Below are 16,731 nucleotides of genomic sequence, written 5' to 3' on the forward strand. Positions count from 1 at the left end.
TATATTCAATTTAAAGTTTTAGCTACTCGGTATATATATTAACTTAAACCTCACTAGTATAAAACTTGGGCCTCTAACGTTTCGTGAAACAATTTTCATTAAGTACTAATTAGATGATTTATAGGTGGGATGCTAACAATTCATATTTTATGTTATGTATACACTCTGTATGTTTCCTAGGGATGCCATTAACAAAGTACCACAAATAGAGTGACATGAAACAGCAGAAACTTACTCACTTTAAGTTCTAGAGATTAGAAGTCCAAAATCAGGTTGTCAGCAGGGACATGCTCTCTCTGAAGCCTGTAATGGAGAATCCTTCCTTGTCTCTTCTAGCTTTTGGTGGTTGCCAGCAATCCTTGGCTTACAGATGCATCACTTTAATCTCTGCCTTCATCTTCACATGGCTGTCTCCTGTGTGGCTGTGACCTCATATATTTCCTGTGTTGTGTCTGTGTCCAAACTAACCTTTTATTTTAGGGACATCAGTCATTGGATTAGGGCCCATCCTAACGATCTCGTCTTAACTTGATTATTAGGAGTTTGTTTCCCTTTCTCTGATCAACTCAACATTAACTTGATGAATTTGAAATTTTAAAAGCAAAACCCTCAACAATGAGACCCACCAATAAATACAGTCTGGGGACCTTTCTGAGTTATCATTCCTCCCCCCAACAAAACCACAACAGAGTAAAATTCATTGATAAATATAAAAAAAGCATCAAAGAATACTAGAAACATTTTTTATAAGTTTATTTTCAAAGGAAATATAGTAACAACAAAAAAGAAAAAGTGACCTTTTCAAAGTATTCTTATTATAGAGAACATAATTTTGAGATCCCATTTGGTTTGTTTTTCAAAGAATAATTTTATCCAAGACTTTCTAAGTAGAACCAGAAGAGGGGAAAGGAAAAAAAAAAAAGATGACGAAGAGAAACAATTTAGTTCTATTTTAGTTCAAGCAAATTTTATTTGTTTGTTTATTTATTCTCACCAGAGGAATATGTTTATTGATTTTAGAAAGAGGAAGGGAGAAACATTGATTGACTCCCATATGCAACCCAACCAGTGATCGAACCTGCAACCCAGGTATGTGCTCTGACTGGACTCAAATCTGAAACCTTTTGGTGTACAGGATGATGCTCCAACCAACTGAGCCACCTCACCAGGGCTAAAGCAAACTTTTAAAAAAGACAGTAAATCCACAAAAGTTTTCTGGGAGAACAAAACTTCCATCTTCTTGTAAACAGTAAGGCAGTCAAATGAATGTGAAAAATATGTTTCAATTATAACCAAGTTTGTGCTCTCTTGGTTTCACATTGTACTTTATGTAGAAACACAACAAATGCTGGTGATAAAATTAGGTTCAACACACTATGATAATTCTGGGGGTAGAGAAGTCTCTGTTTAGTAAAATACAGAGAGTCAAATGCCTTAGGAGAAGTTTTGGTCCAAAAATGATTTAGACTCTAGAAGAAATCACTCAGCTCCTTCCACTGCTGTTGTGGAAATAGGTTTCACATAGTATGGACCTTCACTCACATAAGTTCTGAGTCTCAAATAATATGGGTTCCCAAAGATTTCTGCAATTGTCTTGGAATTCGCGAGTGCTTTCACCAGTTCATATTTGGCATCCTTTGAAGCTTTGTCATGCTCTATGGACCGGTCCATCACATACTCTACAAAACCTGGACTGTTAAACATAAGTTTCTGAGCCCAGGGTTGGTTTGCAATGGCCTGAAATGGAAGGCAGAGAGAACACAATTCCTTTGAGGCTTAAGAAATTAAGTTTGTTAGTTGGATGGCACAATCTTTAGAAAAAAATTTGGCAACACGAACCTTAAAAATGTTAATGTTTTGCCCAAGTAAATTCCCTCCTGGGAATCTAATTTAAGAAAATCTAAATGTTAATAAAAGTCTTTGTATACAAAGATATTCATTATAGCCCTAGCCGGTTTTGCTCAGTGGATAGAGCATTGACCTGCGGACTGAAGGGTTCCGGGTTCGATTCAGGTCAAGGGCACATGCCTGGGTTGTGGGCTCGATCCCCAGTAGGGGGCATGCAAGAGGCAGCTGATCAATGATTCTCTTTCATCATTGATATTTCTATCTCTCTCTCCCTCTCCCTTCCTCTCTGGAATCAATAAAAATATATTAAAAAAAAAAGATATTCATTACAGTGCGACAGTTACAGTATAAATGTCTAATAGTGAGGGGATGGTAAGTAAATTATAGTATACAGAAATACAAAAATGAATTAAACATTAAGAATAATATTTATTAAAAAATAGATAAATTGGTTATATGGTAAATGCTAGGACTACAAAGATAAATCAGGTATGGTGCCTATTCTCAACAAACTGTTTAATAGGTCAATAAGTAAACATTTTCAACATAATGTAATAAATAGAACACAGAGGTATAATCCTTACCACAACTCTAATTATATAATGAGCTATACAATTATATTTACTGTCTGGGTCCCTCAACCGACAGTGAGCTACATGAAAGGAAGGTCTTTGTATATTTTTCTTAACTATTGTATCCCTAGCACCTAGCAAAAAAACCCCAACAAAAACTCAATCAATATTTGCTAAATGTGCCCGGCTGGCGTGGCTCAGTGATTGAGTGCCAACCTATGGCTCAGGAGGTCATGGTTCGATTCCTGGTCAGGGCAAATGCCCGGGTTGCAGGCTCAAACCCTAGCAGGGGCTGTGCCAGAGGCAGCCGACCAATGATTCTCTCGTCATTGGTGTTTCTAGCTCTCTCCCTCTCCCTTCCCCTCTGAAATAAACAAAAATATATTTAAAAAGTTTTTGCTGAATGAATACATGCAAAATATGAGAACCAACATTTCTTCACTCAACCTTGTGGAGATACCTGATCAGTCCTTGAAGTATGAATAAGATGTTAACAAGCAAAGGTAGGGAAGAATGTTTAAAGCAGAGGGCATGTGAAGGCCCAGAGATATGAAGCAAGCAGTTTGGTATCACTAGAGCATTAAGTGCCAGAAGGGGAATGCCATAAATAAGGCTCATAAAGAAGACTGGTTAGGAAAGAAGACTGGTTAGGACAATAAGGACTTCCTTGATGGTAGATAAGGAATCTGGAATTAATTCTGTGAACCCATAGTACTCTGTGCTCTGCCACAGCATCTAATGCCATTTACTGAAACTGTGTAAACACATCTGTCTCCCTCATTAGTCTATAGTAATAGCAGAGGCCAGAAACTACTATGCACTTTTGTATCCCTGGGACACGGCAGAGTGCCTGGCTCACTGACAGTACTCATGTGTTAAACAGAGTCCCAGAAGAACCTGGGGAAAAGAAGGGGTTGCCTACCGTGAACACTTTTAAGGCACCACAGTGTAGTTCAGGAAAGGGTTGGTTACTGATGCCACGGAAGAGCTCCAGCGGGTCCCGATATAAAGAAGAGAACCAGGTTTCTGTCATCCTCAGGAGGTCATCAGTCTGCTGCTCAGGCTACAGGATGGAAAAGAAAAATCGCAAGACATCTGGAAGTCAGGAAACACAGCACTCTGTCATTAACTTGCTGTGTGATCTCTGCCAAGTCTGGAGCACCTTCCCCCAAACCCAGCCCATATTTTATCAGGTTTTTTGTTTGTTTTTTAATGAGGCTGATTAAGCAATATCTAAGGTCTGGTCCAGTTCCAATATTTTATGATTCCACTTTAACTTAAAAAATGTCACTAGTCATATAATGAGGGCTATACTCTTTTACTAAGAGTAAGAAAGATGCCATTTATCTGATCAACATTTATATTAAATTAACCAGTATTATGTTAACTCATACATATTTATTCTCCCAAGTACATCCCACTATGTTTCATTAACTTCCCACTCTACTTACTGGTAAATAAAGAAGAGATGAAACTGCATCCAAACACCTAATTTTGAGCTCCGTTGAGGCATTTTTTGCTTGATATCCTATTCTCTTCAGTAAGCGTTCAAATCGAGTTCCTTTGAAGGATAATGAGATAGTTTTGATTGTCATAAAATACAAATAACTTGAAATTTACCATTATAACCATTTTTAAGCATATAGCTCAGTGGCATTAAGTACATTCACATTGCTGTGCATCCATCACCACCATCCATCTCCAGGACTTTCATTATTTCAAACTAAAAGTTGTACTCATTAAATAATAACTCCCCATTCCCTTATGTCCCCATTCCCTGGTGACCAGAATTCTACTTTCTGTTTCTGTGTATTTGACAACTCTAGGTACTGTATAAGTGCAATTATACAGTATTTATCCTTTTGTGTCTGGCTTAAGCATTTCACTCAGCATGTCGTCAAGGTTTTTCCTTGCAGCATGTATGGGAATTTCATTAATTCTTAAGGCTAATTAACATTCCATTGTATGTGTATACCACATTTTATTTATCCTTTCATCCATCAACGAACGTGAGTAATTTCTACTTTTTGGCTATTGTGAATAATAGCTACTAATGAACACAGGTGTACAAATATCTATTTAAGTCTTTTTTCAATTATTTTGGGTATATACATAGAAGTGGAATTGCTGGATCATATGGTAATTCTATGTTTAATTTTTTGAGGAACCACTAGTTTTCCACAATGGCCACATCATTTACATTCCCACCACATATATACAAGGGTAAAATACAAGTAACATAAAATTTTCACATCCTTGTCAACACTTGTTATTTTTTTAAATAATAGCTATCTTAAGTGAAGAGGTTTTTTTAAAGTGTGCTTTGCTTTCATATACTATGACCTCCAACCTAAACCAATATAAAAATAAACATGGCCCTAACCGGTTTGGCTTAGTGGATAGAGCATCGGCCTGCGGACTCAAGGGTCCCAGGTTCGATTCCGGTCAAGGGCATGTACCTTGGTTGCGGGCACATACCCAGTAGGGAGTGTGCAAGAGGCAGCTGATCGATGTTTCTCTCTCATCGATGTTTCTTACTCTCTATCCCTCTCCCTTCCTCTCTATAAAAAATCAATAAAATATATTTTATAAATAAATAAATAAATAAAAATAAACATGTAGCCAGAGACCAAGTGAGAAGCCTACAACACACATTCATATGCAATACAGCATATATAAGTCAAAGTGTGGAGGAATAGGAATCAAAGGATCTGGATTTGAGTAGCAGCTGCTACACAGGCTGTATGATCTTAGAAAATTTTCTTTTTTTTTTTTTAAATATATTTTATTGATTTTTTTACAGAGAGGAAGGGAGATGGATAGAGAGTTAGAAACATCGATGAGAGAGAAACATCTATCAGCTGCCTCCTGCACATCTCCTACTGGGGATGTGCCTGCAACCCAGGTACATGCCCTTGACCGGAATCGAACCCGGGACCCTTCAGTCCGCAGGCCGACGCTCTATCCACTGAGCCAAACCGGTTTCGGAAAAAAATTTTCTTACCTTCTCTGAGTTTCAACTACCTTATCTATAAAATGAGAATGACAATAGTATGTTCTTTGAAGGATTGTAAAAGGGTTCTATGTCATAGGAAAATGCACTTAAAAAGTACATATAACAAGGATACTAACTGTGATGCACAATGGTATATTAATTTTGAACATACACTTCACACAAGGGTTTTAACAGTGCCACCAAATTGTGCCAAATTCAGTGCTTTCAAGATACTCATGGATGTTCGATAAAAGTACCACATTTTTAAAAATGGGTTTATTGATTTTAGAGAGAGAGAGAGAGAGGAAGGGAGGGAAAGAGAGAGAAACACTGATCTGAGAGAGAAACATCCACCAGGAATTGAACTAGCGACCTTTTGGTGCACAGGACAACATTCTTCCAACTGGGCAACACTGGCCAGGGCAAAAGTATCACTCTTAACATGACATCTTGTAATAATTTTTCCCCGGTCCTTGACATTACAGGTATAAAAATCTGTCCTTTCATTAAATATTCATAACAACCCTGAGAAGTAGTTGTTATACCCTTTTTTAAAAATGAGGAAATTGAAATACTTTCAACAATAAAGATGTGGAAAAAAAATGAGGAAAATAAGGCCTAAAGTAGTGAAGTAAATATAATTAAAAAAGCTAAGTCAGTGAAAGAACCTAGTTCTTCCTGACTCAGGCCCATCATCTTTTTACCATGAATATTTAAGGAAGATGTAGCGGGAAAGAGTGCTTGTTCCAGCCAAGTTCAAAAAACATTCACTAATAATTAGACTTTTTAGGAATGCGTCTAAGGTCGTGGTAAAAGATTGCCATATATAAAAGCAGTTTTAACAATGCAATTAATGTACCAGCCAACAAACTTACATATTGAATCCTGGCTCAGTGGATAGAGCATCGGCCTGTGGACTGAAGGGTCCCAGGTTTGATTCTGGTCAAGGGCACATGACCAAGTTGCAGGCTTAATCCCCAGAAGGGGGCGCGAGGGAGGCAGCCGATCAATGATTCTTTCTCATCATTGATGTTTCTATCTCTCGATCCCTCTCCCTTTCTCTCTGAAATCAATAAAAATATATATATATATATATATAAAAAAAAAAAAAAAAAGGATATCCCTGCCCTGGCTGGTGTAGATTAGTTAGTTGAGCATCATCCCCTGTACTGAGAGGTCAGTCTGATTCCTGGTCAGGGCATGCAAGAGGCAGCCAATCGATGTTTCTCTCTCCCTTCTTCTCTCTCTAAAATAAATAAAGACATATTAAATAAAAACTTTAAAAATTAAGATATCATTAAAGAAAGCTAAAACAAGTCATACCAACCTGTCTTCTGCAAAACCTGTTTTCCTTCAATATTGGATCCCAGGATTCCAATTGTGTCCACTGCTACGCCAATCATGGTGGGGTCCTGACTTTCTGTCATTTCAAAGACTTTTTCCACAAAAACTGGAAAACGCTCACAGATCTGTTGAGGACTATCCATGATGGCCAAGTTCCCAAAAAACTTCACAAATCCTAGAGATATTTACAAAAATATATTTTAATAGGGGAAGAAGACAGCATAAATTGCAGGTCCTATGTTTTCACAGCAACAGTAATAAACTATTACTGTGAAAGGCTATAATACTATGTTGTCTTAAAATCAGACAGACCAAAAGGAAATATTGAAGGACCTAAAAAGAGTGGTCCCAGGGTGTTAATGGAGCTGGGTGCAAAAAGCATTGTCACAAGCAAGAGGGAGAACAAAGAACAAGGATCAGTGGATACAAATCACAGGAAGGTAAGTTTGGAGTTATTATTAGGAAGAAATTTTAAAGCAGATTTTCTTCAATGAAGTAATCTAGGCTACCTAATGAAGGAATAAATCTTCAATTTCTGGAAATGCTCAAGAAAAACTAATCAATCATGTCCTTGAACAGAATAGCTGGAATAGTTCCTATATTAGCTAAAGATTACAACTCAAAGATTTGATGAATCTGTGAATATACTGTAAATATCACTATTAGTATTTTGTTTCTTGTAGCTGAGATGCACAGGAAACAATCCTAATGATCTAAACAGTAGTATTTCCAGAAAATCAGAATCAATACTGCAATGGCTCCCAGAGCAATAGATTCTACCTCATTAAGGGGCTATGAGTTGGGTATCATCTCAAGGGAATAAGCTCTAAAGATGATGATCCTTGGTCTGCCCTGTCAGAACTAACTCAGAAAAACAAAACATGCGCCATCATTTCCACAGGCATCAATATTTCTTACCTGGTAAATAGAAGCTAGAGAAAGGGTCTGAATCTGCCCCAATAATTATATTAGATATCTGATCAATCACTCCTTCTTGAGCAAGGTACTGTCGTCCATGATGAGTATATGCCATTGACGTCACCATTTCTATACAGGTAGCTCTGAAATGCCAAGATTTTGCATATGATTAGCATGGTTTAGGAATTGTTTTCATGTAAGTTATCTTATTTAATTCTTCCCATGAAATCTGAAAGGTCAATAATCCTGGCTCTACTTTTCACATGAGGGTACAGGATGAGAAAATTGCAGTGACTTGTCCAGAATCACATCTTTATTACAAGGTACAGTTTAGACCTAAATCTTGACTTTCTGACTTAAGGCACACTTATTATTTCTACTATAATAAAGCTACTCCTAAGAGATTTTTAAAAAAACTTTTGTTTTATCTTGATATGTCAAACATATACAAAAGTACAGAGAATAGAACAGTAAGCCCCCAGGTAACCATAATCCTGATTATATAGTTATCAAGATTTTGCTTTTCTTATTTCATCTATTTTTTTTGCTGAATTATTTTAAAACCAGTTCTAGTCATTTTGCCATTTACCCCTGCATACTTTAAAACATCTCTAAAACACATGTTTTCTCACACAATTATAATGCTTTTACCAGATATTTAAAAATTAATAGTAATTCTTTGGTATCACTTAATACCCAAACATTATCCAATTTCCCCAATTAACTAAAAAACTATTTGTAGGTGTGTTTTTTCTATGTCATAAAATCTGACACAGAACTAAAAAATTAACAAAATTAATTTCCAAAGCTTTGAAAAAGTGTAACTGGTGTCTGATTTTTGCATATGAGTTTAACAACTTTGGTCACATTTAAAAAACACAGGACAATCAAAAAATCACTTAAGGAAAACAAACTTCTGTATACACAAAGATAACTACAGTGCTATTATAACAGCAAAATATTTGAAGCACACTAAGTGCTCAACAGTGAGGATATATTGGTAAATTGTGGAATATCAACAAGGAAACATTTGACAAGGGGGTTTAGAGAGCAGAGTACTGGGAGTGAAAAGATTGGAATGAACATTTCTTTGAGGAGCTATGTCAGCCACTGTCTTGGTCTCTATGATAAATGCACTTAATCCTCATATTACCTTCTTTATAGATTTGCCATTGTTACATTTAGATGAGGTGCAAAATGATTACAATAATTTGTCCAAGGTCAATCAGCTAATAAGCAGAGATGCATGTAAGCCCAAGTCTCACTCATGTTTAAAAGTCCATGTTTTCTATCATGCCATAGTGCTATTTATTTAACAACACCAAAAAATGTGTATGGTAGCACATTAAGTAATGCAAAATGGCAGTGATTACAAATTTTTAAAATCAGGCAGGAAGCCCAGCTGGTGTGACTTAGTGGTGGACCGTTGGCCTATGAACCAGGAGGTCACAGTTCGATTCCTGGTCAGAACACATTCCTGGGTTATGGGCTCAATTTCCCCAGTGTGGGGCATGCAGGAGGCAGCCAATTCTCTCTCAACATTGATGTTTCTATCTCTCTCCCTCTTTGAAATCAAGTTAAAAATAATATGTATTTTTTTTTTTTTAAAGCAGGCATGTATGCCTAAGGACAGGGAACACAGTCATTCAAAAGTAGCTGTATTACCCTAGCTGGTTTGGCTCAGTAGATAGAGCATCAGCCTGCAGGGTCCCGGGTTCAATTCCGGTCAAAGGCACATGCCGGAGTTGCGGGCTCAATCCCTAGGATGGGGCGTGCAGGAAGCAACCGACCTATAATTCTCTCTCATCATTGATGTTTCCATCTCTCCTTCTCTGAAATCAATAACAATATTTTTTAAAAAGTAGCTGTATTCTCATATGGGGCTCTACTAAGTTCCAGTATGTTGCAACAATGTCACTTGAGCAATTTTCTAAAGGCCCTTTCTTCAGAACATACTTTGTCATGAGACTGCAACCTAGGCACAAGCTCCACTAGGGAAGATAAGTCCCAAGTTTGTTTTCTGGCCCTCCAAAGGAGGACACTTTGCTCTAAGAACTCTCTCAGCCAACATACCTGACCAGCACATCCTCCCCAGTCAGCTCTCTGAGGAGCTGGGTTACCAACCCACTGGTGGAACAGTAGTTTAGAGATTCTGGTGACACAGAAGAGATCTCTACAATTAGCTGAAAGAACAGAAAAACAGAAAGGTCAAAACAACCCCAAACTTGTTAAATCTCATTTTATGATAAATGCAGGATTAGGTACTTTATAAGAAATTTAAAAAATATATATTACATGCATTTATCTCCACAGTAGGAAAATTTCACTAAACAAATAATTACTTTGGGCCCCGGCCAGGGGGCCCAGTTGGTTGGAGCGTCATTTCATACACCAAAAAGTTGCAGATTTGATTCCTAGTCAGGGCACACACCTAGGTTGCCGGTTCAATTCCCAGTTGGGGCACGTATGGAAGGCAGTCAATAACATTCCATTATATCTGGGTGTATGTGCACTTTTTACAAAAGAAATTATTATCAAGGTACAAAAGCCTGAATCCGTAACAATAAAAAGATTGCAAAAATCATTCATTCATCCATGCCTGCATTCTATCTGTCAGTCATTCACTTACTCATTTATCAAGTATGTTCTATGGGCTTACTAGAGGATTTCAAGCAGAGAAATGACAGAACCAGATTTTGTTTTTTGTTTTTAAATCCTCACCTGGGAATATGTTTATTGATTTAATAAGAAGAAACATCGGTCGGTTGCCTCCCATACATGCCCTGACCGGGCATCAAACCGGCAACCCAGGTATGTGCCTTGACGAGGAATTGAATCCACAACTTCTTGGTTAAAAGATCTTGGTTAAAACAACTACATGTTAAGATAGACTAGTAGTGACAAAAATGGATGAGACTAGTTTGGATGCAGTTAAAGTAGTTCAGGTGAGAGATCAGTGGCTTAGATTTGGGTGCTACTGGCTTTATCAAGGAAGACAAATGCTTGGGTTTAAGAAAAACTGACACAATGTGATAACTGAATGGATATGTGGCCAAGAGAACAAAGCCTCACAGAGAATGAGCTAGAGGTGTAATAGCCAACCACATGGACTATGAGACAGGGCCAGTTTGTTGTTGCTGGTTTGTTTGTTTTTTATTAGAGGCATGAAGTGGTTAGAAAAGATCAGGAGTTTGGTTTCAACATGGGTGTGAGGGGCCTAGAATATGTTCAAGGAGAAGAGAATAAACAGTTGGACATGAAGATCTGAGCTCAAAAGAGAGATAGGTCTGGGTTGGAGGTTTACATTTGAAAGTCATCACCATTATTGGTGGGCACTGAAATCACAGGATGAATAATATTGCCTAAAAATGGATACAGATTACAAGGAGACGAGAGCTTGGGATTCTGCCTTCACAAACCCCACCAATTAATAGCTCAATAGAGGATAACAAGCCAGGAGACTTAGAAGAAACAGCTAGAGAGGCAGAAAGAAAATCAGTTATCAAGGCATGCAAAGTAAACTCTGAAGAGGGAATTAGACTGTAGAGGATTTGTTTTAAAATATGCAGCCTAGCCGAAGCCGGTTTGGCTCAGTGGATGGAGCGTCGGCCTGCGGAGTGGAGGGTCCCAGGTTCGATTCCAGTCAAGGGCATGTGACTGGGTTGCGGGCATATCCCCAGTGGGAGATGTGCAGGAGGCAGCTGATCGATGTTTCTCTCTCATCGATGTTTCTAACTCTCTGTCTCTCTCCCTTTCTCTCTGTGGAAAATCAATGGAATATATTAAAAAATAAAATAAATAAATAAAATAAAATATGCAGCCTAGTAATTGTGTGGCCTTGGGTCAATTACTCCATTAATAGTGAGGTTAATAATAATGGTATATAGAGATTATTGTGAGACCAAGACAATATATGTGAGGATTTAGGACAGGACTCAGTACAAAGCTGGTAAAAATGGGAACCATTTCTTCTTACTACTACTACAACTAAATTTTTCAAAGCCTAGTTTCAATGGTATCTACTCTACTGTAGTACTTAATAAAGCAGTACACATATTTTTATGACTGTCTCACATACTGGGTGGAGAGTTCATTCTATATCCCCAGTACCTAGTGTAAGGCCTAACACAGACTATATACTCAATAAATGCATGTTAAATGACCATCTTGCATTCCAAGGTAACCCCTCCTGCATTCTGAATCGTAGGCATCAGAAAGTGTGCTTTTCATCTTACCTCATAGACCCTATATCGAACAATATCATTTGTTTTCATTACGGTTTTCAAATCATCCAGTAGATTGCTTTCAAATAAAGCCTCCAGTCCAGCTTGGGTCAGTGATATTCTTGACAGGGATTTAATGGCCTTGTAAGGAAAGGAAATATCTCTTAATTCATAAAAACACGAAATAGTAATATCTACTACATAAGACTGATGTGAAAATTAGTGTCTTGAATGCACCTTGTCCCATGAGCATTCACTCTGTTTTAGTTATTACTATTTATAATTGGAAAAGATACATAGCATTCTCAACAGAAAATAATTATGTAAGTTTTGTTTCTTAGGAAGTAACCCAATATAAACCCTATGACAGATAACTTAGATATGTGTACTCTAGAAAGTAGAAGTTTACTAGTACTTATTTGACACCATTTATTTATTTGACACCATCTATATGAAGCTGCAATTACACAATCATCTCTTCTAAACTTCCACCTCTCAATCCAGAAAGCCTTTCTTTGTCGTTTAAGACACTAATACCTCTGCATGTTCAAGTGGATTGTTGCAGCTGACTCACCGCTTTAGCTACAGATAGATTCTCTCCACCAATACAATAAATGACTTGTTTTAGTAATTCAGGATTATTTAGAACCTCAGTAACAGCATCAGAATTTTCAACAATTCTTCCAACCTGAAAGAAAAAAACAATCAGAAATACTCTTCCAAGGTAAGGCAACAAGTGAACATCTGATGGTAAAATTACCTGAGTGTGCAATTCTATGAGTTATTGATTACAACTACAAGACAAGTCATTAAAAATTCCAAATAACCCACATTCATTAAAGCCAAGCACACAATGGCACAGTCATATCTATGAAAGAAAAATAAAAAAACAATAAAATTCCTAGTTCTATTCACTTTTAGCTAAACTGAAACGCTGGGCAAATAACTTCTCTGAGTCTAATTTCTTATCTGTAAAGTGGGAATATAATACTTAAGTACAGGATAGTAATGAAGATTAAATGAGATTAAGTAGGTAAAGCACATACTACAGTGTCTGGCACATAAATGATAAATTGATACTTTCTCCAATCTGTTGAATAAACACTGTAGAGGAGAAAAGGAAAAACAGTAATTGAATACCTACTGGATAAACTAACTGCTCAGATCCTAACATTCTCAGCAGCAGTTCTTCATCCAAATAGTAACATGCTTTGACTACCAGAGTGATAATTGTTTTAATTTGTTGGTTTAGGAACCTTTACAACAGAACTTTGTTCATGCCAGTATAATAACATGACTTAACATGGCAATCTTTTTTCTCTAGACTAGGGGCTCCTCTAAGGAAAGAAATGAGTTTTATTTACCTTGGTAGCTCTAACAACATATGGTACAGTGCCTGGCATGTAAAAGTAACTCAGTATTTGATGAATGAATACTGCCAATGGTACTTAGAACTTCTTACTTTAACTTGTATTCCCCTGGTCATAGTTAGCTATGTACACTCGAATAGACTAGACACTCCCTAGGGACAGCGAGAGATCATGTTTCTTCATCTCCCTGCACAGAACCTCCTCGCCCAGAGCAGGTGGTCACTAAGGGTTGGTTCCCTCATTATGTGCTAGCAAGATTTCATACCTGGGAGAGAGTGAGGATTTTTACGGAATCATTGGGGTGAGTCAGTCCCCTCTGCAGGTCAACCCTGAAGTTCCGAGCCACGTGAACGGGCTCCAGAGCCTGGAGCAATCTCTCCAGAATGGATACACACAAAGTGGTCTGTTCCCTAAAGGAGATACCATAGACCTCATTAGTTCATGTCCTTTCAGGTAGAAGGGATCTAATAATATCTGACCCCTGGCTCAATGAGGATCTCCATACAGACTTCTCTTCAAAACATCAGCTTCTACTTTAACATTAAATGTTCATTAAACATTTACCATGTACCTATTATGTGCCATGCCTGTGCTGGGGCTTCAAAGAATGATAAGATATATTCTATAACCACAAGGAGCTCAGTCTAATGGAAGATACAGAAAAATAGGCAACTATAATACAGTTAGATAAACGCTAGCTTAAAGCTGGGAGCTGTGGGAACTCAGTAAAGAACAAAGGGTACAGGGTATACCTGAGCAAATTTTTAAGTTACCCAAGAGAAGAAAGGTAAAGGGCATAGTAGCACATGAAAAGGCACAGAGTGGTAAGCATTCAAGGAACCACAAGTAACTTGGTATGACTGGGATCAGAAAGGGAGAAAAATGGGAAGAAGGTAGGTAAAAGGAAAAAGATGAATGTCAAGAAATGAAATTTTAAAAAAAGCACAGCAATCTGATTTTGATTGGTCTTTTATGTCCTGCTATGGAATTTCACCTTTTCCCAGATGGCAATGGCAAGTCAAGATTGGGTTTTAAAGCAGAATTAACATGATGAGATCTGACTTCTAGAAATCACTGTCAGTGTTAGAGAAAGAATTTTCAGTTAGAAGTTTATGTTGAGGTGATGAAGGAGTGAAAGAGGTTTAAGAAGCTATTAAAGAAGTAAATTAATTAGAACTTGATGACTACCAGATGTAAATTCAGACGGTGTTTCAAGAATAACTTCTTTGTCTCTTACAGGCAGCAAAAGTAACTGAGCACTCACACATTGCTAATAGGAAGCACACTATTAAATTGGTATGATCTTGCTAAAAGGCGATCAAGTAATTAATAGCAAAAGCCTTAAAAATGAACATATCCCCAAGATCACTGAAAACATGTTCACACAAAAATTTGCACACGAATATTCATAGCAGTGGAAACAACCCAAATGCCCATCAATTAAATGCATAAATGTGGTATATCCACACAATGGAATATTCCTCACAAAAAGGAATGAAGTACTGATGCATGCTACAACATGAACCTTGAAAATACATTAAGTGAAAGGAGACAGACACAAAAGGCTTCCTTTTGACAATGATTCCATTTACATGAAATGTTCAGAATAGACAAATTCAGAGGCAGAAAGCAGATCACTGGCTGCCAGAACCTGCGGAGTGGATGAAAGGGGGAAGAGGAGAGACCGCTAAAGGGTTTCTTTTCCTTTAAAAAAAAAAATTGCGGTCCTGACTAGGTAGCTCAGTTGGTTGGAGTGCAGTCCCCATATACCGAGGTGGCAGGTTTGATCTCCAGTCAGCTCACATACAAGACTCAACTAATGAATGCATAAATAAGTGGAACCACAAATCAATGTTTCTCTCTCCAAAAATCAATCAATAAAAAAAAATTGCAATTGTACAGACCATAAAATTTACGATTTTTACCATCTTTTTCACTGATTTCTCAGAGTGGGAGAGAGAGAGACAGAACTATCAATGATGAGAGAGAATCATTGACAGACTGCCTCCTGCACGCCTCCTCCAGGGGATTGAGCCCATAACCTGGGCATGTGCCCCGACCGAGAATCAAACTGTGACCTGGTTCATGGGTCAATGGTGTGACCGGGCCCATTTTAATCTTTTCTTTAAAAAAAAAAAAAAAATTATCTTTATTATTGAAACTATTACAGACGTCCCCTTTGTTTCTTTGTTTTCCCCACTGACCCCCTCCACCGCACTCCTAGGCCTTCACCACACTGTTGTCTGTGTCCATGGGCTATGCATACATGCATATCATATAATTCCCCGGTTTATCTCTCCCCACCACCACCTATCCTCTGAAAGTCCTCAGTCTGCTCCATGCTCCTATGTTTTAACCATTTTGTAAGTACAGTGCTGTAGCATTAAGTACATTCACAGTGCTGTGCAGTCGTCACCAGGATCCAACTCCGGAACTTTCTCATCGCCCATTGAAACTGAAACTGCATCCATGAAACAATGACACCCCATTTTCCCTTTCCCCCAGCCCCTGGCGACCATCATTCTACTTTCTCTACGCATTTGACTACTCTAGGTACCTCATGTAAGTGGGACCCTACAATATTTTCAAGTAGAAAAGTTCTGGATCACAAGTATTTTTAACTCTTCTAAATTATGGAATACAAAGTATACCTGCATGTTAAATTACTGGACCAAATGGTGTATGAATCTAAAATGTTGATGGATCTAGCAAAATTGCCAGGATAGGACTCCTCCTGAGGAGAAAAAAAGTCAAGCACTGGTGCACAAAGACTGTGGAGTCCTCCCTGCGGCGGGAAACCTTGCTTCCCCGCCCTCAAGTCCTGCTTCAAGGATGAAGGCAGTGAGGCCAGGAGATGGTCAGGGGCACCGCTCAGGGGCTGGACTTGCATCCCATTTCTTGCCTCTCAGCCTAGGGTCCTTCCCTCTCTGAAATTTCAGCTTTTTTTAAAAACCTTTATTTGCGACTGGGTAAAGCCCTCCCTCCAGCCCAGCCGCTCCCGTCTCCACACTTGGCGGAGTCTCCCCGTCCGCCTCCCCCCACCCCCACGCCGCTCAAGCTGCGGGGTCCTCTCACCGGTGGTTCTCAATGAGCAGGGAGAAAAGCGGACTCAGGCGCAGTTCCGCCGCGTGCTCGCGGAGCTCGCTGAGCGGCACCGCCTGCAGCACCGACTGAAGTGCGCGCAGCTCCTCCAGCGGCGCTTCCAGCCGCGACACATCCCTCAGCAGCGCCAGCGCCTGGGCCGCCATCATGCCTCCTCCTGCAGAAACGGGCTTCCACGGCCGCCTTCCCGGCTCCCGGCTCCAGGATCCCGGCGGGATTCTCCGAGTCTCGCGAGATCTGAGGAACGCAACCTCCCTTCGCGGAATATTGGCTGTGACTGCGAACCGTCCGGCCTCCTCAGTAGCGAGGCGGAGCTGGCGGACCGCGCACGGTCCCGGTATTCCCAAGCCTCGCGAGAT

At 38.8% G+C, this 16,731-nt stretch overlaps 1 protein-coding gene across 3 annotated transcripts; it reads right to left on the minus strand.

The window, feature by feature from the left end:
- Positions 1–317: 317 nt before the first annotated feature.
- Positions 318–16,673, minus strand: PSMD5 (proteasome 26S subunit, non-ATPase 5). 3 transcript variants are annotated; one of them, XM_036329862.1, is made up of 10 exons: positions 16,346–16,673; positions 13,536–13,680; positions 12,475–12,588; positions 11,913–12,041; positions 9,751–9,860; positions 7,678–7,820; positions 6,743–6,934; positions 3,872–3,981; positions 3,343–3,483; positions 318–468 (listed from the first exon to the last, which is right to left on the minus strand). In XM_036329862.1, the coding sequence occupies exons 1-10, from the start codon at positions 16,519–16,521 to the stop codon at positions 400–402; spliced, it is 1,329 nt and encodes a 442-aa protein (XP_036185755.1). In that variant the 5' UTR covers positions 16,522–16,673; the 3' UTR covers positions 318–399. The 3 variants fall into 3 exon arrangements, with proteins under 3 accessions (XP_036185755.1, XP_036185756.1, XP_036185754.1); XM_036329863.1 differs by lacking the exon at positions 318–468 and adding an exon at positions 739–883; XM_036329861.1 differs by lacking the exon at positions 318–468 and adding an exon at positions 911–1,737.
- Between the last annotated feature and the right edge of the window lie 58 nt (positions 16,674–16,731).

The sequence above is a fragment of the Myotis myotis genome, unplaced genomic scaffold (genome assembly GCF_014108235.1).
Source record: "Myotis myotis isolate mMyoMyo1 unplaced genomic scaffold, mMyoMyo1.p scaffold_m19_p_12, whole genome shotgun sequence".
Classification (NCBI taxonomy): domain Eukaryota; kingdom Metazoa; phylum Chordata; class Mammalia; order Chiroptera; family Vespertilionidae; genus Myotis; species Myotis myotis.

Excerpts from the sequence above, each read along its gene's own strand:
- PSMD5 (XM_036329861.1), bottom strand. The coding sequence starts at position 16,521 with ATGATGGCGGCCCAGGCGCTGGCGCTGCTGAGGGATGTGTCGCGGCTG. Across the intron at positions 3,982-6,742 it reads ACAGGTTTTGCAGAAGACAG|GAACTCGATTTGAACGCTTA; the intron begins GTTGGTATGACT and ends TATCCTTCAAAG. Across the intron at positions 1,738-3,342 it reads GTGCCTTAAAAGTGTTCACG|GCCATTGCAAACCAACCCTG; the intron begins GTAGGCAACCCC and ends CTTCCATTTCAG.